Source organism: Saccostrea echinata, unplaced genomic scaffold, assembly GCF_033153115.1.
Source record: "Saccostrea echinata isolate AGI-Se365-2 ecotype Australia unplaced genomic scaffold, CSIRO_AGI_Sech_v1 ptg000011l, whole genome shotgun sequence".
NCBI classification, from domain to species: domain Eukaryota; kingdom Metazoa; phylum Mollusca; class Bivalvia; order Ostreida; family Ostreidae; genus Saccostrea; species Saccostrea echinata.
The window spans coordinates 733,522-760,428 of NW_026889760.1; the positions used below are offsets into that span (position 1 = coordinate 733,522).

The 26,907-nt window shown below is 33.1% G+C and overlaps 1 protein-coding gene across 1 annotated transcript; it reads left to right on the forward strand.

The window, feature by feature from the left end:
• The first annotated feature begins 7,625 nt into the window (after positions 1-7,625).
• On the forward strand, positions 7,626-8,402 carry LOC133184855 (toll-like receptor 4). Its single transcript, XM_061319930.1, has one exon. It carries the CDS (start codon positions 7,653-7,655, stop codon positions 8,400-8,402), a length of 750 nt encoding a protein of 249 aa, XP_061175914.1. The 5' UTR covers positions 7,626-7,652.
• Positions 8,403-26,907: the final 18,505 nt, after the last annotated feature.

Genomic DNA, 26,907 nt, shown 5'->3' on the forward strand with positions numbered 1-26,907 from the left:
ACGGAAAAGCTAGAATCGGAATGTCCATAGTAGCATTCCTGCAATTCGAAAACATCTCGAAAGTTAAGACTGTTAAAGAGAAATATAAAGGCGGTGCCTTTGTATGGATCAGAAACATGGAGGTCAACTGTCAAAATTACAAACAAGATCCAGACATTCATCAACACATGCTTGAGATGTATCCTCCGGGTCAGATGGTCTGACAAAAATAAAACACCGAAGAGTGACGGAAAACAAGTCATAGTTTAACAACTCTATGTCTATCATTTTGATGCTTATAGAACTCTGTTTTAAGGTGTTTTCTTCATATTTTACAATGTTTGTTTAATTATCTTCAGCAATACTAAATGAAAGTATTTTTTGTGCATTGTATTCTTTATGGCCCCAAGGTCTTTTGTTAACTCTATTCTCATTTAAATTAACGATATTCTTTTTGTCGCCCCACCACATGTACAACAGTTTTTAATATAAAATCATATGACCGTTTTCCTTTTTTAATTCTTTTTTTCTTTTTTTATTATAATTCTCACATAAAAGCAAACTGACAGAATTCAAAACTGTGGATCTCTTCAAATCTCATAAGAATTAAAAATCTTCATAAATGTCAACATACAATTCCTTATTCATTATCCATATCAAATCAATTTTATATCAAATGCTTTATACAATCATTCCTCGAGATAATCAAAGAGCAGGGGTTTTTTTATATCGTAGACAACTGCTCCATAATGAAAATGGAACTCGGAAATATCGGTCATATACAAAATTATTTTGTTAAAAATCATTCCGATTCTACATACAAGTACTCTAAATCTGTAGTTGATATTAAAAAGATGCTGGAATTACTCATTGACTGTATCTATGTAGTCTTTGGAGACCAGGAGCGGGATTCATAAACACTCTTAGATTTTTATTAAAAGTTGTACTTAAGTACTGAAAAAATTCTTAAGTCATTCATATAAATTCTAAGTACAATTCTTAGGTAAGTTCAATTCTGAGAAAATTAGAGTTCTTAAGTTAAGTCACCCTAGCAATGAGAATTCCCGAACAAAAAGCGAACTCTTTTGTGATACAGGTATTTAGTTCCATGTGTATTACATTACAAGTGAAATGTACTGTCATTAACATTGCATCTTACCAGCTGATAATTATCGCAAAGACAAAAAGAGTTCCAAGTTGTATGTAATAGATAGAGTCTTGCTGTGGCGCCTTCAACTCAACATTTCGATATATCGACGAAGTTTTATCAATTAACAATACATGTAGTAACTTTCATTCATATGTCGACTCGATAGATCCCCGTAAACTCGAAATAAAAGACATTAAAGGGTCTGCCATCTCTGTTTCATATTTCGATGTTTTACTGACTGTGGACGATAATGCCCACCCAATGACCAAACTATATATGACAAGCTTCAGCTTTTCCATAGTCATCTTCTCTTAGGTTGCAATATCCCAGCATCACCTGCATATGGTGTTTTTGTCTCCCAACTGTTTCGATACGCAATAACGTGCTCTGAGTACGATCAAATGTTAAACCGAGGCAAACTATTGACAAATAAGTTGACTTTACAAAGATTTCAAGAACCCCGTTTCAAGTCAGCTTTTCTCAAATTCTATGGTCGTTATAATAACAATGTTTGAAAATACAACCTATCGTTGGCATTTTTGTCTACCATGTGTCATACAATGTGCTAGGTCATTATTCTTATACTTAATTTGACTTCATAGTACTCCATCTACCTGATCAATACATAGGGCTCACGGTAGGTGTGATCGTTCGACAGGAAATGCTTACTACACCTAGGCACATGACCCTACCTCTTCTGTTACCAGAGGTGCTTCTTTTTTCATTGTTCTCGATTCCTTTTGATCATCGGTGTTATTAGATTGATCACTGTTCGATATCTCAACCTTTTACATTTTCGTATTTCTCTATCAATGATTTCTGATTTTTTCCTCTGTATTTCTGTTTTTATATGTTATTTTTCTTTTTTTAAGTTAAATTAGAATGTTGTTATTTATCCCCCTGTTTATTTTTAATGGATTGTCCTACTCCTATTTAGTCTACTCCAACTGGACAACTTCCTGGTCCCCATCTCAATTCTCTTTGTCATCAATTCACTGATCCCTTTTCCACTGTGTGCACCTGACCAGAACATTTATATTCCCTATTGCTATTTATATAAAAGAGAAAGGTACCAAGGTGTGGCTTTTTATGCTTTTACATTATATTCCTGACACTTACATTCAAGACAAGTGAATGTTGAAATTGTTATGAATAAATGCTTATATAATTAGGTAACACAACGAACAAACCCTTAACCATTACGTAACTATGCACCTGCACAGGGGTTCCCCCTTCTTGTTTAGCCTTCAACAAATTTCCTGCTTTCTGTATCCTTGCTATTAACATCACATATGTCAGCTATGTAAGGAATAAAGTTGATTTAAACTAATTGAGGTTAATTTCATGAACATCGTATTATCAACTTAGGGTTGCTGTCATCTTGACTTCATGAAAGTTTTCTATACATTCCTTAAGCATAAACACATTTCTTGTACTCTCTCTCTCTCTCTCTCTATATATATATATATATAATATGTTGACGGTGCGACCGTTGGGTCGAGCGCATTGTTCACTTCATTTTACATTGTTTTAAGATCCGCCTCTTCAAACCGCACGCGGCATTTGGAACGTCTAGACTGTGACGTCACATGACGTCGTATGTTAGCTGCATTTCCATAAACGAAGTCTGAAAAGTGCAAAAATATTAGCAACGTTTAATCGACTATCTGTATGCAATATTCATTAAATTAAGGTGAGTTTATTTTCTGTGAAATTTTAGTTGTTGTTACCTCGCGAATGAAGTTTGCAGCGAGAACAACAAGCGATGTATTGTGGGTCCAGAAATACTGCGGAAAAAAATTCTATTGAATGAATGTGCAGTAGTCCGAATTTTATCTTCGCCCAGGCGTTGTCGTTAGAGCTTGCAGGGACGAGCGGCGCTTCGCGCCGCTCGCTTCGCTCGCTATAATTACAATAGTATTATAGTATTATAATATTAAAGTATTATAGGCTAATTTACGCACTAATTTCACTCTTTAATTTCTTTTATTTCTTCTAAAAAAAGAAAAAGAACAGGAGAACTGTAGCTATTAAATGTACTACGTACTACGTTTTTATTTCAATAACCTTGAAGTACTTCATCCAAGGACACTGTATCAAATTTAGCTGACCTCTAATCAGAGAAGAAATCGGTTGAAAAAAGCAGTGTCAGATTACATGTACTCTTACATTGGTTTGATTTTTGTTCGTTTAACGTCCATTTCGAGATTTTTAATTCATATTGAGACACCGCTACTTGCCAATGAAAGGCTGCAAAGTTAGACATGCACTCGGCACTAAAGGCGTTTGAGCAGTGAAGGATCTTTTTCGCGGCAACACCTATGCGACACGAGACCTCAGTTTATACGGGCTCATCCGGAGGACCTGTCTAAACGTTCCGGGGTGGGATTCAGATCTTGACCCGCAACGTAAGGATCAAATCCTTACTCCGCGACTCTAGAGAAAATGCCCCAACCACTGCGCTACGCAGGCGACCCTATATTGGTTTGACAGAATATGACAACAGTGTAAACTATTTTAACTTTAAAAAACCTGTGATCAATATTGTTAAAATCTATAAATTTTATACTACAACTGTATATAATTGTCGATTCTTATTGACCTAATACGCAAATACCTTCTTATAAGCTCATTATATATATAAAAAAAAATCAGTTGGTTACATGAATAAGATGATTTCCATTAAAAAGACGCAATATTCATACAGAAAAAGGAAGTTTGAATGTTATATACATGTTTTATCCTTATTGTCTATCTCTAACCACCTTTTACAGCATTACTTTTAACAGAATGTTTCTTTGTATTCTTGTTGTATGAATAAGGAAACATTAATAAAAGTAATGGGACATAAAATTCATTCTGAATAAACATTGTAAATTTTATGCTCAATACTTCTGAGTTTCAAAAGCCTCTAGAACCTAACCTATCCTTTCATCTTATCAGAAACTGAACATCTCTGTAAGTGGCTCTTGTAATTGTTAAGGTTTTATTTAAAAATCCTCTTTTTCACCCAATCAGAAAATGAAAATTTTTCTATTAAAGGATCATATAATTTTTAGATTTTTTTTTAATCTAGGCAATGAAAAATTTGCGTAAGGGTTTAAATTAAGTACGTTTATCATTTTAAGTAAAATTTTTAGTTCTTAAGATTTAGGTTTGGTCGCTCACATCCCTCCGCCCATTTCTGACTATTATATTGTTGTTTTTGATCTGATTATTACATTGCGAGTTTAGTGTGATGATCCTTCAAAAGACTTGTCAATAAACCATTTGAAACTGTTTTGAAAGTGTTGATGTGATAGGCGCGAAAGAAGAAATAAATTGGTGAGTAAATTCTTAATACTGTAATGTCTTAATTGAATCATACATGTACATTCATTCTATATTCGAATTTTTTCTATACCTGTAGATAATATTCAAAATTTCCTAAAGATACCTTCTTTCTAATGAAGACTTTTTTTTATGATTATTTGTCTGTCTGGCTGTCTGTGTTTCTATGGGATTTCTGTTTTGTATAATTCGTTTTTTTTGTCTATAATCTAAAATAATATTTTTTTTATTCAAAGATGAAAGAGAATCGATTCTAGAACTGTAGGAGCTACACATTTCCTGTCTCTTTGATCGAGTTATTTACCCTGTTTTTTTTCTGCAAATGTTCCTGAAATTTGCTCAGTGCAATAGATTTGGGAATTATAATTAGAGGAAAGTTAGTATATGGGCTTTGAAACTCTTCTGTGCTGAGTGTAATCTGAATAAAATTTGTCATTACGGTACAGCCCCCCTCGGTCACTGCTCCTGTTCGAATTTTCTCGATGAAAAAAAAAAAACAAACAAACTGCGGTTCCTACATGATAATTGAACTGATAGCATGATTACGTACATGTATTCATAAATGGACATCCATCAAGTACTAAAACTTTAGAAAACACACAATGTGGGGGTTCAGTACAATTATGGCGTATACTGTTAAAGAAGAAAATTGGATGCATACAAAAGTGCCAAGGCATTGATGCAAATAAAAATTATCGAATGTCAATTTCTTTCAAAATTAATTTAGCGCAGATTTGATCTGTTCAACATCCTATTTTTGCCGTCAGTCAAGTGACCTCACATTACCTACGACTTTTAACTCAGATATTTTGGGACAGAAAACATTCTACGTGACACAAGTTACAATCCTTTAATCAACTAGTAAATTAAAAAAGAAGGAAATTAAATTTTGGTACGCCTAATTAATATCAGATAGATCTCGGGAAAAGACGCAAACGAGAGTGTCATGAGAGTATCTAAATCTTAAGATGGCGTCAGCCGCGTGGCGCAGTGATTAAAGAGTTTGCTCTAGATCTCGGAGTAAAGAGTTGATCATTTTGTCGCGGGTTCGAATCCACTGTTGGTCGTGGAGACTGGTGCTTTGGATGAGACCGTATAAACCGAGGCCATGTGTCGCAGTAGGTGCTGGCACGAAAAAGATTCCTCACTGCTCAAAGAGCGTAAGTGCCGATTACAAATATTAATTTGCAGCCCTCTATCAGCAAGTAATGTGTCTCAATATGAGTGAAAAATTCTCGGAGGGAAGTTAAACAAGTAATTTAAAGCTGCCCGTCTTGAAATTTTTTTTTTCATATGGTGGATTCCTGCTGGCAATAAAATTAATATAAGAAGGTGTAGTAAAAGTATAAATTTTGCCTTGTAAATATTATTGAATGGAAAATCGTTGGGACCTCCATACTTTAATTTTTTAACGACACACGACCACAAGGCTCTAAATATACGTATATGCACTGTATAATCAATAATTTATATGCAAATAGATATTTTAAATCAAACAAAAGTTTACTTTAGTTTACAAAAAGCAGTGCAATGAGTGTATCATAATTACGACACATTTTTACCGATAGAACAAATAACGAAAGTTTTATACAAACTCAAGTTAAAATTTAAAATTTATGCTAATTTCAGTTTGGAAATGGGTCAGAGGTTCTTTGCAGTAGCAGTTTTGAGTGTTTTGATGCAGATTCGTGGAAATGTGGATTACTGTTCGTCTGAACTAAGGTGTAGATGTTACACCTTCTCTAATGATATTCACGCCGATTGCTCGGATTTAGGCCTTAAACTGTCACCCTATTTCTGGAAAAATGTCACAGGAATCAATCTCAGCCATAACAGTTTAATTCAGCTCCCAAACAGGAAAAAATTACCAGATAATTACTTATCTGGATCTCTCCCACAACTCTATTAGAACATTTAGAAACTTTACATTCAAAAGACTGTGGCAGCTTTCAGTTTTAAAATTAAATTCAAACAAGTTTCGAATGAGTGAAAACATAAGTATGAACGTTTTTGCAGATTTAATCAACATAAAAACCCTAGATTTATCCGAAAATACTGAGCTCACTTTTCGAAGTTTGCCAATTCTGACCTACGGTCTTCAAAATTCCACTATTTTTTCCCTTTACTTAAACAAAATCCACTGCACATTTGGATTAGGTACAGAAATTAGAAAAGATGATGTTAGATATCTAAAACACACCAACCTTACGGAAATTCATTTATCTAGTAACAGAATAGAATTATTGGAAAAAGGGGTAATTCATTTTTTTCCTAAAACACTAAAGAGAATATCAATCGCTGACAACAGACTGGCATTTGGTACATACGTACTTGAGCTTAATGCATTGGAGAATGTGGAATGGATAAACGCAAGTATACAATATTCATCCAATAATCCCTCTGAAATTATCCAGAACAGAACGTGTGTTGAAAATGAAAATAAAAACAAACATTTGATAAACGTACAAAATTACTCACATGGTCGCATGGATAAGGCCGGTGAATCAAGGAAGTTATTTATGGGCTATAAAAATAGAAATGGGGGAAAATTTGCAAGATTTTATCAAAAGAAAATTTTACAAAACAGTTTTCCATTACCACCAAATGTAAAAAAGTTCTTTTACAACAAAAGTGGATTAAGGTATGAGATAACAGCAATGAGTGTAAACAAGGTGGAGGAAGTATATATTCAGAACAATATTCTATATTCATGGAAGGGTCCTATAGGAGCGGAAAGACTTCGAATACTGAACATGTCAAATAATTTTTGCTCTACAGTTTCCAAATTTTTTTTCAATCCCTTGGTAATCTCACTGAATTATACCTAAACGATAATTTATTGGGTTTTAGTTTGTCACCAGATACTGAAGGTCAAATATTTGCAAATCTTAAAAACTTGATTCGCTTAGAGTTGAGAGCGAATAGAATTTCAAATTTACCAATTCAAGTTTTTAAAGAACTTCGAAACATTAAGGATTTAGTTCTTGCTGATAATACGCTTACAACGCTAGACTTTTGCATTTCTACTTTAAAGAACTTACAGTTTCTTGATTTATCTGGAAACCAAATCCAGTTTCTTACCGACACAAATATGAAAGTCATTGACCGACAGACAGAAGAGGTTAGTTTAACTTTAAATCTTGCAAGAAATCCGATTTTGTGTAATTGTAAAACATTGTCATTTCTAAAGTGGATGGTAAACGGTCATGAAACTAAGAAGGTTAATTTTAAGTCATTTGAAAACTACTCCTGCACGTCCTCATCCCAAGGCAAACCATTATTGTTTTCAAAAATCAAAGAAAAGATTGAAAAGCTAGAAAAAGAATGCAATTCCTATATGTATTTGATTATATCCCTGTCATTCATCATTCTCATTTTCTTTTTTGTTCTCTTGTGTGGGTTGTTGTACAGATATAGATGGAAAATTCGTTATTTTTACTACATGACTAAAAGCCGATATCATGGATATAAATCTGTAAGAAGTGATAGCCAGTCAGATTTCAAATATGATGCTTTTGTTTCATACTCAGATGAAGATTTGCCGTTTATTCAGAAAATGATTTTGGAATTAGAAAAAAATAATGGGATACGTTTATGTATTCATCATCGAGATTTTGTTCCAGGATACGATATTTCCGAAAATATTATTACTGCTGTGAACAAAAGTAGAAAAACAGTCGTTATTTTGTCTCCAAACTTTATCAAATCCAGTTGGTGTATGTATGAGCTGCATATTGCAAAGATGGAAGAAATATATTCTCGAGAAAATGAAGGCGTTCTCGTTTTGATATTTTATGAAGAAGTTCCTGTAGATAAAATGCCGCTTAGTGTCATGGATCTCATCAAGCAAAAGTCGTACATTGAATTTCCTAACGATGAATATGGGGATCCAGTATTCTGGAGGAGAGTAAGTGAAACCCTTCAAGACGAAGTTTTATGCTAATAGAACGTGTATGTATAGTTTCATCTTTGTAAATTTGGTGCTACTTGAAGATGTTCAGGTTTTATTTTTCCATCTTTATAGCCTTTGATTTGTCTCATTGTTCTTTTTTGTGTGTCATTTTTCCCCCCAAAATATTTGCTATATTTCACAGGGGATGCTTACTCCTCCTACGCAACAGATCCCATCTCTAGTGCTTTCAGGGGTCCGTGCTTTTGAGACTTTCCCTGTACTCGGTCTTACTTGTAGAAACTACATAAATTTTATCGTCTGTAGGTATTTGCACTTTATGTTATTCTGTACCCAATTTTTAGCAAAAGGATGTTTTGTAAATATATCATGAATTATATCTTTTCTAATTTTTCTAATAGCATATATTTTAGTGTTCTTTTTCCAGTTGATGATTGTACCTTGTTATATTTGTTATGATGTATGGGGACTTTCAAAGAGGTTTCATATGGGAATGTATGTGGAAATTCAGCTTCCTATACAAGTAGTTGATTGACTGATAGATTGTAGAGCATAATTTTATTTGAAAATATGAGTCATGTCACAGAGTGGGAGGTGTAGTATAAGCAAGTAAGTACTATGTTAGGAAAGATTTCAGCTAGTTGTATGGCGGCAACATTTGAAAGAGGAAGAAGAAAACAAAGAGAGAAACTTCTGTAAATACGTAATTCTTATTTAGCTTGGTTAGAAATTTACCACCACACGTGATGACACAAAATTGTAATTCTGAAGAATCAGTTTTGCTTTTTCTAAACGTTGTAATATACAGAAACCCCATTATTTGTGTACCATTTGTATTATGCTTCTGATATATAATAAAAAGGCAAATGTAATTGATCCAACTTGGTGTCATTAAACATTTTTTTTTTTTTGTTTTGGAGTTTATACCTGGCCTTTTGATTTAAAATGGATTATATGATAAACTAGAAAGCATGTAGAAGACAACTGAAAGGTATAACAAGTTCATTCAAGCAAGGGAATATCAACATAAATTGTGACATACTAGCATATGATTGATTGATTTTACGTCGTTTTACGTCCCATTCGAAAAATTTTCACTCATTTAGAGACGTCACTATATACCGATGAAGGGCTTCAAATTAAGACCAATACTCGATACCCAGGGCTATTGAGCAGTGTGGATTCTTTATTGTGCCAACGCCTAATGTGACACGGGACCTTGCATATGCATATGCTGAAGATGTTTAGGCCCCAAGACAAAGCTCTTTGTAGCATTTAATGAAAATTGAAATTCATCTTTAAACTTATTTTCTAACAACAAAATAAATGATATACAGAATGTTTAGTCTACCAATGTGCACATATACTTTGATACTTATGATATCTGCCTCAGATACTCAAGTGTCAAGGTGGGTCCATCTGGATCTATAACCTCTGTCCAGTGGGTTCATTCACTTATGTGTAATTTTATGCAGAAAATAAATGAAACAGGTTTCATCTTTGAATGCCTAACCTAAGAAAATCTATGTTAACGCCTTTCTGCATCATTTAACTACTTTTTTTAAATTTCTGTTATACATTCAATTATCTGGAAATTCGAATTGTGTAGGGGTATTGTTTCAAGTTCAGAACTTATAATGTACTGAAGGTATAATGTACAACAGATGCTGTAGACTCTCAGGTTATTGTTGAGCACAGTTGCCTCTTCTTTTTTGGTGTAAACTTTACGGTATTTTTTTTTTTAGAACAGATGAGAGTTTTTGTTCGCCTGAGCCTAGAAAAGAAGAAATAATTTTATCCTGCCTTTGAAAGGAATTTAGAAAAAACCCAAAAACATTCAGTTTAATTTAACCCCAGTTATAGACCCAAACTGTCAGTTTTGAAATCATTATACGTATTATACAATAATAAAATCTGTTCAATTGATTAGAAAATAGAAATAGATTATCTTCTTGCATGAATGATTTTTTTTATGATACAAGCATAACATAAACTATGACAGAACAAGGATGCTTTTAAATTATACCTGTCATTTTAATTGTTAAAGATCAATGCCTAACTGCTAAATACATAAATATTTATTCAGTAGTAGCGAGGCATTGGGTGGAAAATCACCTGAATTATTTACCTGTCAGCATTTTCACATTATAAACTTGAACACATGAACGACCCCCAAACTCTGCCTGCATTTGACGTTATATATTTTCCTAAAAATATAACCTCCCACTTATAGTTCATAAGATGCAAATTGTTGTCATCCTGGCTTTTTATAGGAAAAACATTTTTTTTTTCATCGAAAATTCATCAAAATTAATTTCCTGCCATCATATTTATACGAAGAAATATCTTTCTGGGTGTTAACTTACACAAAGTGCAAATAATGAAAACTGCCTTTTAATCTCTGTTCACTACCTTAGGAACCCAATTGCTAAATTGAATGTTGAAATCAACATTACACGAGAAATTCACAGGAAAAGCCCTATTTTTGGTTGAAATATTCCTCTTCAAACTGTAATACTTATTCCTAAATAATAACCAGATAAAGTTAGTACAGTTCCTAAGAAAAAAAGGTGTGTATATAAATACTCATCCTGTTTCGCCCGAATAATCCCAATGTACCGAAGTAAGAATATCTAATACTATCAAAAATTAGACTAAGTTATTTCATTTTTATTATTGTTAACACAAGTCATAATTATTTCTTTTGGAAAAAGAAATACTGAAAGAACTTTCAATTCAAGGTATTACACTGCACATAATATAACGTTGATTAAAAGTAATATCTGCATTGAAAGAAGCATGTGTATTTTTGGAAATTATCAAATGATTGTTTTGTATTTTATTAAGGAATACTGGATGAACTAAGAATCTTGGTTGTAAGGAAGTACAATTCGAATTCCTAGTGAGTTCCTTATAAGCATGTTGTACTGTATTACAAGGGTCGGGATGTTGAAGACATTTATGGACTAAACTTAGAATTTTCACTTGGTTAAGTCTTGCAAAGTAATATTTTGTAGACGACTTCAATTTGCAAAGATAACCTGACTGCCACATCACATAACAAGTCTAAATAGAAAATCAAATCGTCCTCAATATGAAGTTCTTTCTGTAAATTATTTTAAATTATTGAATTAATCTAACATCTTGCCCAATCGGATGTCTTGCGCATTTGACAATGTGTTGCACATGTAACTTAGAAACTTGGAAGCGGATACTTATTGCTTGACCAACTGTGATCGCCCGAAGGCGATCACAAGAATTTTTTTTAATTTTTTTTTTTTATTCTTCTCTTTTCTGATTATATTATTCATATACCCGTTATATGTTATCATATACTCTGTCTTGTTTATGTTGAGAATGCAGAAATTTACAATTGATTAACTTCACGTCAGATGAAGCTTGATTGAGGGATAGTGATACGTTATAGAGTATAACGAGTTTTTTTTCTTCTGGAAAGAATGAGTGGATTTAACGCCAAATTTTGGGTCTTTTTGCAAACCCTCTACCGAGCTGTAAATGAAGTGAATCCAAAATATTTCACAAGCAATAGCAAGATCTACATATACATGATTATATTAGATAAATTAAATGTGCAAAAGAAATGCCTTGTTGCCAGGAATCAAACTTTCAAACTTGAAGTAACGATACCTTAATGTCGTCGTCGGGAATTTGTCATGTATCGGAGTGATTCTTAGAGCACATAATCAATATTAATAAGAGGCTATTCATCGGTGTCAGTGTCAACATCTCTCTCTCTCTCTCTCTAGAAATTCGAATATGTGAGTATTATATTTCAGCGATGTCAAAATGAAATTAAAAGATTTCTAAGGTAAATCAATATTTAATTTGCTAAATTAAATTCTGAGAATGGCAGACCAAACAAAAACGTGATTTAGATCGAGGTCACGCGTTTAGGAACATAATGCAATTGTTTTCACAAGTTCACTCGCAGCTGGACACCACGTGATGATTCGTAATATTCAAATTCAAAAGATACAGTACAGGCCACGAGTTTTCCCCGAAAAACACGGGGCCCCGTGGATCGCAAGTCCACGCTTTTGCGTGGACCTCGATCAATGTCGGCGTCTTTGAAGTTAGGATGTCTGCGCACCGTGTAACACGGTGTGTACACGCGGTGTATCACAGTGTCCCATTACGATATCACGCAGAACTTAAAAAAAATATCCATTGTCTTTGTTTAATCAATTATAATATCAATTTCCATTGAAATAAGTTTTTTTCCCTTAAATATTAGTTCTTCATTATCGATATACAGATGTTTGAACAAATAAGATGTCCTAAATCTAAGATCCATGTGCTCGTCCCCAGCACCGAAAAGCCAAAGTCTTCAAATGTGTACACACATCCGTGTAAGTCGTGTTTCAAAACCTAGTTATACGAGAGAAAATATATTTTCGGTAAACTATTATAATGCTAGTTTATTATAGCATTATAAAAAGCATTATAAAATCCCAGGAATTTATAATGCTTAGAAGGAATAGCGATTACACTTTCATAAATAAATTACCTGGTTGTCTTTTCTTTCGATTATAGCTGTGTTCATTTTAATTACAGTCATTTTCATTTTTTTTTTTTTGGCACGTATGCATTCATGTGTCGTATTTATCAGATGCATATTTTATTTTATACATCATTTCTACATAAAGAGAATTTTAAAAAAATATCTAAAATAAAATGTAAAACGTGTCAGATACACGCACATAATTCATAAACTCTCTGATAATTTAAGGATTATTGCAGTCTGTAATCTTGTAAAATATGGAGGTAAATATATATCACACACAAAAAAAGTTGAGTTTTGGTATACTGTACAAATATTACCTTATCCTGAAATTATTTAATGAAAAATGTGTAGAACGGTTAGCGAAAAAAAAAAAATCAATTACATGTAGCGAATGCAGTTCGGGGATGTACATGCATAGAATAAAAGCTTCTCTTATGATCAAAGTCTTTGTAAAGTTATTATCATGGTTTTAGAGAAAAAAATATGTCGTTACATGTAGTAAAATCCCTGGCCTCTTTCAAGCTATTACGTTTGTTACCCCCCCCCCCCCTTCTAAATTAATCGAGAGTCTGAAGATTTTTTTATGTTACGCTATTGTGAAATAAAACAACCATAATCTAACAGGTTACATGTTTATATGTGTCTGAAAATGAATAATTTACAAAGTAAGTTTGTAATCAAGCAAAAGTATACGTGTGGTGGTGTAACTTGGTAGATGAATTTCGCTGAACGTCAGTTGAGTGTGTTATACACTTGATGTGGTAAAAGACGAACGAATTTGAAAGGTGTGATAAACACACAGCGCCCCTGGCCCTCCGGCTGTGTCCCAATATATTTTTAAGAAAGGTGTGAACTCGGAACTGACCATAAGAATGTTTCAAATCACAAGACCTTCCGCTTAAACAGACTTTCTGGGCCATCTAGCGTCGTGCAATTTTGATTGACAGGTATAGCACGAGGATTTAGTGTGTAACTGAGAATAACATATTGCAACTGGGTTGACTATGAAACAATGTTACAGAATTTAAATAGTATTATAGAATGGTTAATTGTGACTTTGATAATGTAAATAAAACGAAGAATTAATTTTTTCTACAGATTTATGTGAAAGGGGGCTAAAAGAATCTCTCTCTCTTTCTCTCTCTCTGAATTTTTTTTTTACACACTTTTCAATTAAAGAAAAACTTATAAAATACTTACACTGAAAGGGTTTTAAAACATAAATACTAGTTTATAAAAAGAAAAAAAAAGTCCGTTAGGAGAAATACGCTTCGGAATTATTAAACGAAGAATTAAATGATTTTTTTTCTTTAGACATATGTGAAAGGGGGTTAGGAGCATCTCTCTCTCCTTTCTTTCTCTGGCATTGTTTCTTTACATAATTAAGGAAAAACACCGAAAGGATTTTTAAAACAGAAGTTATACTTACTACATGTAGTTTATGTAGAGAATTTATTCTGTTACGAAAAATACGCACATTATTGTACACAGGAATTTTGCTCTCGATTCTCGCTTATAAATTCAGAATAATAATTATAAATTAACAAAATAAATGTCCTCTACACAGGGACATAAATGCTTGGTTTGTACACTAAAACAAATACATGCAGCTCGGATCGTATACCACATGTAACACTGATCATGCCATTTCTTCGTTACGTGATTACGTGGGATAAAATTCTTCAGACATTAAAAATTTCAATCCAAATAATTTTAAAAAGTAACTAAACAACTTTACGAAATATGAACTTCTGGACGAACGGTAAATTCAACTCCATTTAATATTTCTGTTACTGATATTTAATCCTTTTACATGTATCATTAGTACAATTCAGAACACGTGTCAATGTCTTCTAGATTAGAAAACGATAATTATACATATAAATCAATGTGCTAATTGTTTTAAACTCTTAAAATATTTTATCAGATCAAAATGATTTTTCTCTGTAATGCTATGGACACGGTGCGGCACGGAGGGAAATTTCTGGGCACGATGCAACACGGGGTGCATTAGCTGGCATTTTTCTAGACACGGTGCGGCATGGTGTGCCTACCCGTGTATTTCAAATCCACACACACCGTGCTACACCGTGTACACGGTGTAACACAGAGCATTTCACACGGTGTGTTTTCCACCGTGTGACGGGGAAAACTCGTGGCCTGTACTGTAAATCGAAGTCAAATCAAGGTTACCAAAGTCATAAGAATGGAAGCAAGAAGTTTGTTTGAACATGTTTTTTTTTTAATTAAGTTTACTCATTCTTCACCCATTGATTAACTTCACGTCTAGACGAAATATGATAGAGGATTAGGAATACTTTGCACAGTATAACGAGTATTTTTTTTTTCTCCAATTTTGGCGGAGTCCTGCATCTCTGCATCTCTATCCAAAAAGGTTTTAAAAACATTTAAATTCGCTGTCTTTGCTATCACAGTTCTAACTTAAATTTGGAAAAAAAAAACTTGAATACGCAGGTAGGTTAAGGCTTTCCGTAGAATATGACAGTGCACTCTGTGCCTTCACATCTCTGAACTACCAAAATATGACGTCATAATGGAAAATGACGTCAGGCCACTGCAAACTTCAGGTGTTATGACGGGGAGAGTGTCATTAATTTTACACTTTATTTCAAACTGCATGTAAAATGCTAGATAGCTATTGCAAAATTCACGGGTCGTTAAAGGTTTTTTAAGTCTTATATGTCCGAATACTTTAAAAATACACCGCTTACCTACCCTTGATTGAAATTCATCATGTTCAAAATGCTTGTGAAAAATATACTTTTGAAATGTTCACTGTTTTATACCCGTGGTTGGAGGTAGAATTTATTTTGTGTGTATAAAAGAGTCTGGCGCAGGTGATTAATGAGGATTAATCTGAGAATTTTTGTGGAAATCTGTAAGAAGAGGTTGTTCTCTAACTGAATCTTGCTTGGGAAAAATGTGTGTTGGCTTTGTTTTAATACAGATTACGATATTGTGTGGAAAATACCCTCAAATTTGTAGGTAAGTTGAATTTCTCAGGAAATATTTTGTACCCAAGTAATACTATGACATTTCCCAAGCACATTTCGCATACACAAGGATACGATGAGTTTATTTATATAACAAAATGTTAATAATTATTGTATTAATCAGCTGCGCCCAAGCGATTTATATGAAACACTTCAAAAAATTATAAATGACCTTCACGTGATCAACAAAGTCATGTGATATCATAACAAATATGCTAATATATAGCCGAGGATACCCTTTTTATAAATTGGAAGTACTAAAGTTCAATACTTATAAATTAAAACCAAAAACGACCTCGCAATGACATATTATGTTTTGAGCGCATTTTAAAGCTTCGGGAAGCCTTAACATAGCTGCGTAACTCTTCTTTTTATTCAGGTTACCTTCATTGCCTAATATTTAAAGTGATATATCTCACATGTGAATAATCAAAGGGGAATAATTTTTTCTCAAAGTAGAGTAAAGAAAATTCCTACATGATCACTAGAGCTCTTTTTAAACACAAAAATCCAAGACCCGGTGATCATGAATTTTATAAATCTCATAAAAATACCTTTGTTCATCAAAACTATGTACTTTGTTTGGCTGCTAGATGACTTGGAGCTGAGAAAGAAATTTCCAAATAATTGATGCATTTTGACTTCATGATTCATAGAGCCTCGCCTTTACACCAGAACCCATGACTCAGGGGCCACGAATTTATAATTTAGGTAGAATCATTCTTGCTCATTCTAACCATGCAAATAATTATAAGTAAAACGTAGCAGAGATGAAGACTTCCAAAGAATTTACTTGTATGGCCAATAAAGCCCCGCCCTTACACCAGAACTCCTGACCACGGGATATGAATTTCATAATTTAGGTAGAGGCACCCTTACTCATTATAACTATATACTTAATTTGTCTGTAAAATAAACAGAGGGAGAGAAAAGGGTTTTTTTTAAAGAATTTATTCATTTTCACTATATGACTAATAAAGTCCAGTCCAAACACTAATATCCCTATACCGTATATACTCGCCTATAAATCGATTTTTGGGAGTTAAATTTTGAACCAAAAGTCTAGGTCCGACTTATAAGCAAGTCCTCGTTTGTAAAGACTGGAACCTATTCTAATGCAGGAAATGAAGATCTAAGATTACCACATGCACACAAGACAAGTACTTAGATTTAAATGATCCTGTATTTGTTAAATTGTCAAAAAAAGATCAAATATTGATGTCTTAATCCAAAATATACTTTGCAACACTGGCAAATACAACAAATTATGTATCTAAAATTGGTAACAGATTCCAACAAAAACCTGCACCGACATATAAGCAGGTCAAGGACTAATTCTTCAGAATGATTCTGAAAAAAATACAACCGACTTATAAGCGGATCGGTTTATAGGCGAGTATATACGGTTAGTTTATGAAAAGTTTAAATGTTTACCACTGAAGAAAACAGAGGATGGATGACGACCGGCGAACGACTACGGACGAATACAGAGAGCAATATATCACCTGATTGACTCATGTGTCTTACGAATACTGCTCATGAAAGGCCAAATCGCCAAAAAATCAATCAACAATATCCCTGTAAAGTTGTAATTGAAGTTCTTTTTGTAGTATGACGCTTTGTTAATTCTGTGCATCGAAAATCATTGTTGTGAGCATTTAAATAATTTTGTACAATCAATGTACCATTAGCATTATTAGAAAATGTGAAAATGGAAATAAGTTGATTATGTGAACAAACAAATGTAATGGCTTGAAAAAGTCGACTTAATGCTGTTTTATATTCTGTTAAAAGTTCCCTTCGATCATCGGCATAAGCAAAAGCACTCAACGCAATACTTTAAATTACATTGATATAATTTAAATTTTTCCGATATAATTGTCATACACAGTTTAAAGTCGGTATTTGCACAGATTTAATAAATAGCTAGTTCATAGATATTAAACAAACATGCATGTATTACTACAATTTTTTTTTCAAATATCAAGAAAATAAAACTATTTCTGTGATTGTGAAATTCAATTCAATTTGTAAACTAAAACACATGTAGTTTTAAAAATATTTTTGCTCCTCACTGTCTACTCCGTTAATTTCTAGAATATTTTCAGATTTTTTTTTAAATATAAATGCCATTCTATCAAAATTAAAATAATAATTTCAGGACAGTTTTTAGTATCAAGATTAAATGCTAAAAACACAAGGCTAGATTTGAAACACTGAAAATATCAAATATGCAGCAAGAGAAAAAATATTAATCAAAATAATTAATATGCCAAATATTCTGTCTAATGTGCGACTTTTACAAAGATGGGTTGTTCTGTTAAGCTTTATTTCTTTGTTGGTAGTATCAGATTTCTCAAGCTTTGTCGACAGTTTGCTTCCATTTAAATTGGAATCCTCCGTTTGATGATAAACATGTAGTACAATGGCTTCCAGGATCACAACAATTCCACTTACTGTTAACTGCGTGAACAAATAGACGAGAAAGTACGAGACTTCGTCTGACGTCTGTGGCATAAAGTCCTTCATCATTGTCAGAAAGACAGCAAAGGTTAAAAAAATAGCCATACAGGTACTCATTTTCTCTCCTGATTGGGCAGGAATCAGGAAGCAAACTACATTTAATGCAGATAAAATCCACACAGGTAGAAGGTGTGAACACACTGCAAAGAACGGTTTTCTTGTAAGGTGAATAATGAGCAATGCCTGTTCTTCTCCTTGTCCAATACCAAGGACATCTTCGGAAGCTGCTGTAGCGTTTGTAAGCGTCCATTCTATGTGTTCAGTAAAATATCTCAACAAATCTTCATTTCCTGTTAATTGTAAACGAAGTTTTACAACACCAGGGAAACGATTTAAATACAAAACGGTACATATTTGTTTATCAAATGGATAATATTTTAAACTTATCCTGCAAGATATTGAAATGCTATAAGAATATGGTATACCAACTACACCCTTTGATGATACAAGCGACGTTGAATCTTCAGAAAAACAATAGGGAGAAAAAACTTCATTATGAATATAAATTGAACTCGGAAACCATACTTCCTTTGACGGTAGAGTAATGTCTGTAATGTCGTTGTATTCAGATGCATTCCACTTCAGACGATTGTCTATCCAATTCATCACTGTTGCCAATGTCAGAGAGAGGACTTGAGTTTTCTCATCCACACTATTTATAGAGAATATATAAAATGTTAACGTAGTATTTAATATATCGCTACCATGTTCCATCGGTGGAACCAAAGGATTTGAGTGATTCTTTAGATATTGGTATAAATCTGATCGGGTGAGGCCATATACACCCCGAAATATAAAGGAAATTATGGCCAGTACAAGCAAAGAACACGTTCCCATTTTCATTTTGCAACATTCATTTTCCACGGGTCTCATCAGCCTTTGATTTGGAACTTTATCCGCTGCTTTTCAAGCTTTCATCCTTAATATCTGTTGACAGTGGATTTAAATATCAGAACCAAATGAATAATCAATTAGGAAGTACTTGAGCTTGGGTTGCGAATAGCGAAGTATGTACCACTGGGGATTTACACTGTGTTAGTAGGACAATCTAAAACTCTTTTTTTTTTGTTTATTGTCAAACATTACATGAGAGGTGCAATGATTAAAATCTTTTGAATGCAGAAAAGAGTATTTGACTTAAAATGCTCGCGTGGATTTATAACGTTACAAAATTTAGATGTTAATGTTGTAAATTATTTATTGAAAATTTACGAACTAGAAAATATAAAATTATATTCTTAGGGTAAGAAATTCAATAGCCCTATATATGCATTGAAGAAACTGTAATTAATTAAGATTAGTTATATTGGGGGGTGGGGTGTAAAAACCTATGGAATTCTCATTCTAAAATAATATTCGGAAGGTGCTTTTGATATTTGTCAATTGATTTGCGAGTGCATTTGGTATTCATCGACACTTCTAACTCCCTTAAAACTTCAACTGATTCATTAAGAAGAAAAAAAAAACGTGAAATATAGTAATAAACGTAAATACATTCTTCTTTCAAAAGTTTTGCATTTTCGCACATGAATAAAAAGATCAAAGATATGCTGTGTAAGGTCTCATTAAAAACAGAAAAAATAATTCTTATTTGAACAAGTATGAGATGATTCGGGACTTGAAGGCTTTGAGTGTGACCATAGATGCTGGAAATGAATGACAGATCACTACTCCGGCTGGGAAGAATGAGACCAGAGAGCATTTAGAGTGGGAGAATGTTTTAAAACCATCAAAGCATGTCCTCTTTTGTTGTTGAGAGTTAGTTGTAAATACACCTATGATATATATCGCGCAGTCCTTCGTTGTACGTCATCCATCTTTTTCATATTGGTCTTGTTGGCATCATCCAATCTCAGATCTGGGGTCTAACTAAGGTCTTATAACTAGTTGCCTTGGTGGACAATGGATAGAGAGAGAGAGAGGTTGCGGCTTAAGAAAGTAGTGTTGTTAGTGACTTTCCTTGAAATGTTACTAATATGCGATACCATTTGAGCTTGTTACCAACTGTGACTTCCTGGCACTTATTTGCTTCAGAGGTATGCTGCAAAGTTCGCCTCAATTATAAATGAACGTTTCTTGTTGACAATACGTATTATTTCGCTTCTCAGCGTTACAACTCCTCATCTACTTCGACGTACATGTCTGTAGTCTGTTTAGGACTTGCTAAGGAGTGCTCGTGTCCTCCTCAGTGGTGATGTTGCGATACACCCCCAGCAATGTTAAGGCTTCCCGAAGCTTCAAAATATAACACTGCATTGCAAGGTCGATTTTTATTTTAATTTGTAAATTATGTACTTAAGTACGGCCAATTTATATAGAGAGTTCTCTAGGCTATATATACGTGGTTGTTGCGATATCACATGACCTCGTTGATCACGTGAAGGTCATTTCTACATTTTTTAAGTGTTTCACATAAATCGCTTCGACGCAGGTGATTAACACAATTATTATTAACTTTTTGTTACATAAATAAACTCATCGCATCCTTGTGAACCCGAAATGTGCTTGAGAAAAGTTATACAATACTTTGGTGCTAAATATTTCACAATAAATTGAACTTACCGACAAATATGAGGGTTTTTTTCCCACTCATTATCGTCATCAGTATTAAAACAAAATTATAACAAAGCCATCACACATTTTTCCCAAGCAAGATTCAGTTACAGGGGAAACTCCTCTTACAGATTTCCAAAAAAAGAACTCAAATAAAATTTAATCCTCATTAATCACCTGCGCCAGGCTCTTTTATACACATATTTTAAATTCTACCTCTATCCAAGGGTATAAAAAAGGGAAATGTCAAACGTATATTTTCGTATATATTTTGAAAACGCTGACTTTTAAGGAAGAGTAATAAAGGAAAGTTATCTAGAATATTCGGATATAAAAGATTTAAAAAAAAATTAAAACACGTTTATTTTATAATACCTTCCTGACACTATATGCAGATTGAAATAAGGTGTAAAGTTTATGACACTCTCCCCATCATATCAACTCAAGATTGCAGTGACTTGATGTCATTTTCAATTATGACGTCATATATTTGTAATCCAGAGAAGTGAAGGCACAGAGTACACTGCAATATTCTCTGGGAAGCCTTAACGTACCTGAGCAGGCAATCGTCTGCAAAAAGCCTTGTTGTGAATTTGACACAGGATGGTAAGAAGATGATGTAGACTCCATTGGGATTATATATTAAATGGATGTAAACATTTTTTAAATCTGTACAATGTTTGAAATCCATACCATAAACCTTACTAAATGCACAATAAACATCCACCAATATTGTTTTCATTTAGGATTTTGCCTTCTCTTTGAATTGCTTTTAGTATTACGTATGACTTAAAAACAAATTCATTTATCCCTTTTTAGGCATTTGTACCTATAAATCCAACGAGTATCTTTTTTAATATAGAAATTGAAAAAAGTGTAGGTATCAGCTGAAGCTGGTGACTTTTTTTCCCCTAACATTGCAGTCTTCAGATTCCTAGTTTTGATATAAAACCAACAGTTTATACAATAAGTTGAATGAATGTAAAGTTTCTATTAGAATTATATTTTAAAATTCCTTTTCCAATCCCAAGAGTTCTATTTCAAAATGTCCTGTCAAAAACTGTAAAACCTGTGATTTTTGGATTACATGCTCTTCTTTCACTAGTAACCTATATATGGTATTGTTTTATTGCCTCCTTTTGTATCATACCTCTCATAACATAGTTCGCTAAAATTCAAACGAGCAATGAAGTCTTTTCAAGAGCTTCAATTTGCAGACAAATAATTATTTACATATGGTTGATATAGATGTGGTTTTTGTTTATTTGTTTGCTTACATTTTAATTGGGCGTGGGGACATAACTTAAGATTATCTTTTAAAGCAAACAACAATAAACCCATGGAATTCATTAATGTTAAACAGTTGCAATGTCGTCAATTTTTCTTTCAAAAATTCTGCTTGTCTAAAGCTTCCTCGAGCATATTTAAAATTGATATATATATATATATATATATATATATATATATATATATATATATATATATATATATATATATATATATATATATATATATATATATATATATATATATATATATATATATATATATATATATTATTTAAAAAAAACTACCATTATATTAGACATGAATATTAAATGTTATGATGTTAAAGAAGTAAAAATCATATTCATTTCATAGACATACATGTTACTAATGCATTGAGATTGTTTTCATGCCTACCACGACACTGATTCAAATATTTAAAGATTCATATAAAGCGTTCCGGTTGAATGTCATTTTTTTCGGAAGAAGAAGAAGAAACAACCACTACCATTTTTATCTCACATGTCTTACATTGTCAGGCTTAAGCTTTGCAGCCATACCTCTTCACAGATTAATTTGAGCTCATCGTTAAAAAAAATAAACCCAGTATCAGATGCTGCTTTTTATTCTACATCGCAAAGTATATTATTCAGAGCAAACATACATGATCCTGTCCGCAATAAGAAGGCGAGACGCGCGAAAGATATTTGAAAGAGATTACTGAATGCTTAAATAGTGTGTAAAATATTAAAATTTCAAAGTATGTTTACAAGATTTTGTAGTGAAGAACGTCTGTTCTCATGGGATGAGTGAGGATTTTCTCCATTTTCCCTCAGGGTGGTTTTCATGAAAAGCTCATATTTCACTGCATGCTTTATGTTTCTGAACATCCTTAAGGCTTTGAATATAGCTGAATGTAGTCCTTAAACGGACTAAATAATCAATGGAACCCTAAGAATGCTCACTGCTCAATGGTCCTCAGTGCCGAGTAAAGGTCAAATTTTGCAGCTCTCCACCGGCAAGTGGTGGCGTCTCCATATGAGTGAAAATTTTCGAGAGGGACGTTAAGCAACAAACAAACAAAAATCAAAACGTCCCGTAGATTCCTCCCTTTGTGTTAAACAAGAGTATTTAGGTCACACTTTTAAATTATTTCATTACTGCCGAAAACCTTATACAAGATCTTGTAACGTTTTAATGTGTAACAGACACAATCGTTGCTGACAAATATTTCAAGCGGTTAATAACGGTATATGCTGTAATACTATGAATTTATCTCTAACTATCGATTTGAATAATTTTATGAGTTTTTCTATTCATTGTAAAATTTATTTTGAATTAAGATGAATTGTAATTTTGGTAATTTTAAAATGTTTAATCGTTAGTATCCATTATTTCTAATCACAGGTATTCGCCATTGACGAAGTTGCTTTTTATAGTTTCACTTGCAGTTGGAAAAGCATAGATTGAAAATGTTTCAATTGGACAGAGAAAAACAAAATATGTTCAGATTATTTGTTTTTAATTGGAATAAAAGATTCAAAGATTCAGGGATAGGAGGGACACGTTGTATACCGGGTCGCAGTGCAGATGTGCAAGGTCAAGTCACGTCAGAAACTAATGTGCTCGCCTATGATACAACTCCGATAAGCGATTAAGCTGCCAAAGTTAAGTGAGGATCTTTACTTTTTGGAAGAGTCAATTACAGTTCTTTTATTAAAAAACATTTGTTTAAGTTTTGAAAATATATATTATAAAGAAGACATTCCAGGTAATATTTAACTCCAATAAAACTCTTGAAGAAAGTGAGGCAGAGGAAGCAGACGTTGAAAAAAAATTATGTTGTCAAACGTTAACGTTATGAAGCACAAGGGAAAAATCGTCGGATGATCAAATAATATCGTTCGTATTCAATGATAAATTGACAATAAACAACGTATCAACCTTAAAACTTCTTAAGCTTTTGTTGTTTCACGATCCTTATCATTTTTGTAACCACAACCTATATTGTATTAGTGTTATTGCAACAAACAGCTATTTGATCCTTAGTATACTGATGAGTATATTCCTTTAGGTATTCCAACAATCTGTTTGAATTCCAGTGGTCACTAATTGTGCTCCTTTATTAGCCAATCTTTTTTAAAGATCTTATGAAGCAGAATTTATTCAAAAACTACCCTCTAATTGAAAAAATAACACTTACTGGGGTCTTCAATACGACATTCAGATATTTCTAAATTGATACATTTATATTTTGACTCAATATATCCCAGTGAACTCGAAATAAGATACCACACAGTCTGCCACATCTGTTTCATATCTTGATGTTATAAACAATAAGGCTAAATATTATCAGTATGCCAAACGAGATGATATCTGTTTTGCCATCGTCAATGAAGTAGGTGAAAATAACGAGTATAGTTGGGAGACATAAACACAGAATTATATGCAGGTGATTCATATTTCTTATCGTCCATAATCAGTTTACTTTACTGACTGTAGACGATTTGGGATATGAAATACAAATGTAGATGTGGAACTTTTCTTTATTTATGTAGATATATTCCATTATCACCTTCAAATGATCTTAATGTTTCCCGTTTTATCATATTATATATTTTATCAAAACTTATTCTATATGTAAATAAATTGATTGGTTGTAAGTTCTTTTACGTCCTGTTTGAGAAATTTTCACTCATATAGAGACGTCATCATATAAAGGCTTCAAATTTAGACCTTTACTCGGCACTCGGGGCCATTGAGTGGTGAAGGTAATTTATCGTGCCAATGCCTCCGTGACATGGTTTTAAGGTCTCATTCAAAAGACCGGCAACTTTCACTTTAAAGTGTCGAGCGATTAGATACTCAACATTTGCTACCCATTTTTTATCGACTTAGGTCAGTCGCGGCCCTGATTCGAACACACGACCTTCCGATCACAAAGCGGACTCTCTACCGACTGAGCTATTGTGAAGGCCTACGCCTTCGGGCTCGTTTTTTTTTTTTTTTTTTTTTTTTTTTTTTTGCCAACAAAATCTCTCCACTGTCAGGGTATATCTCCATCAATTCCTCCGACGTGGGAATACTTCCTAAATATTATCACTGCCGTCAACAACAATAAAAAAATAAAACGTTCGTTTTATTGTCTCCAAACTTCCAAACTGTTCAGGGGAAACAATTATGAAACTTTGAATGATGAAATACACTTATTATAATGAGTACGCAAATTGAGCCTTCATTACTCAGTATAAAATAGCAACGAGACCAAACCTGACAAAAGGTCCCACAGCAGTTTCTTTTGCTTTTTTGGTCTGTTCTTGGATTGTTAATCAGTCATTGAGTGTTCCCACAATTCTCCCAAGAAATGTGTTTTATGGTGTTGAAAATTTGGTCATTTAGTTAACTATTCAAACGGCGTACATTTAGTACAAAATTCTGCATACGGATTCTTAGCAAACATTGTAATGATATGGTGGCGAAGGAAACAAAGTCAAACAACTGTAAATCAAATGAATTTTCATAATTTATACATGTACCACTTATGAATATGTCGATCTCATTTGGAAAAAAAATATTAGATTACTTTAATTTATTAAATAATTTGTAAATGTATCATCAGTAGGTGTTTTCTCATCTTTTATGCAAGAATGGAATTTTTGTCATCGAGATTCATTAAATCAACCTTTTGTAAGTGTATCCACTGTATATACCAATTTTAGATATACAGATTAATGCCTTTTTTGCATTTGAAACGTACTGCTATGTTTATGTTTGTAAGTTTATGAACTTCAAGGATTCTTTTATTATGTGATTAAAATTCTGATCTTCAGTCATTCGAGTTTTCAAATGCAATTTTTATATAAACAAGTGAAGGGCGGCGCCGCGAGAGTTCCACCGCCATCGACAGCGATCTTTTAACTTGCCTCGATGGCTGTGCGGTCTCGCATGCTGTTCCTTCACTCCTAGGAGACATGTTTCATGAAGGTCAACCCCAGATTGTGGCGTGAGTGAGTATCCTTGCCAAATGATTTTTATTTCTTTCCACATTAATATTTTTCACTTAGGGCAGCTATGTTAGTTTTAGTCATTGTAAATTACATGTGCTTGATATATTAATAATTTCACGCAATACGTATCGGTAACGATCCTCTAATTAGGCTAATGTTTAAATCACTGTATCTCACTAACATTTTTAATGAACGTGTAGTTTAGGACGGTGCCACGAGAGTTTCATCACCATTGAAGAATTTTTTTACTTGCCTAGATGGCCGAGCGATCTAGCGTACTGTTCCTGTTCAAGTTGTTGATTGGTTGATGGATTGTACATCTTAATTTCATTTGATAATATGAGTCATGTGATGAAAGAAGTAGGTAATACAAGCAATCACACACTACGTTACACTGTACGTTAAGAAAGATTTCAGCTAGTTGTACGATGTAAACATTCAAAAACAAAGAGGATGAGAAACTTATCATGTAAATATGGCTTTTTAGCCTAGTTAGAAATCTCTTACCACACCGGGCGACATAAACTTTATGAAGAATCAAATATAGGCTTTGTTAATGTTAAATTATACAGAGTCGAACATTTGTAAAGCATATACATGTAGTATTATGTAGGCCTTTCAACTAATTTTTCAAGTTGCACATTTGATAG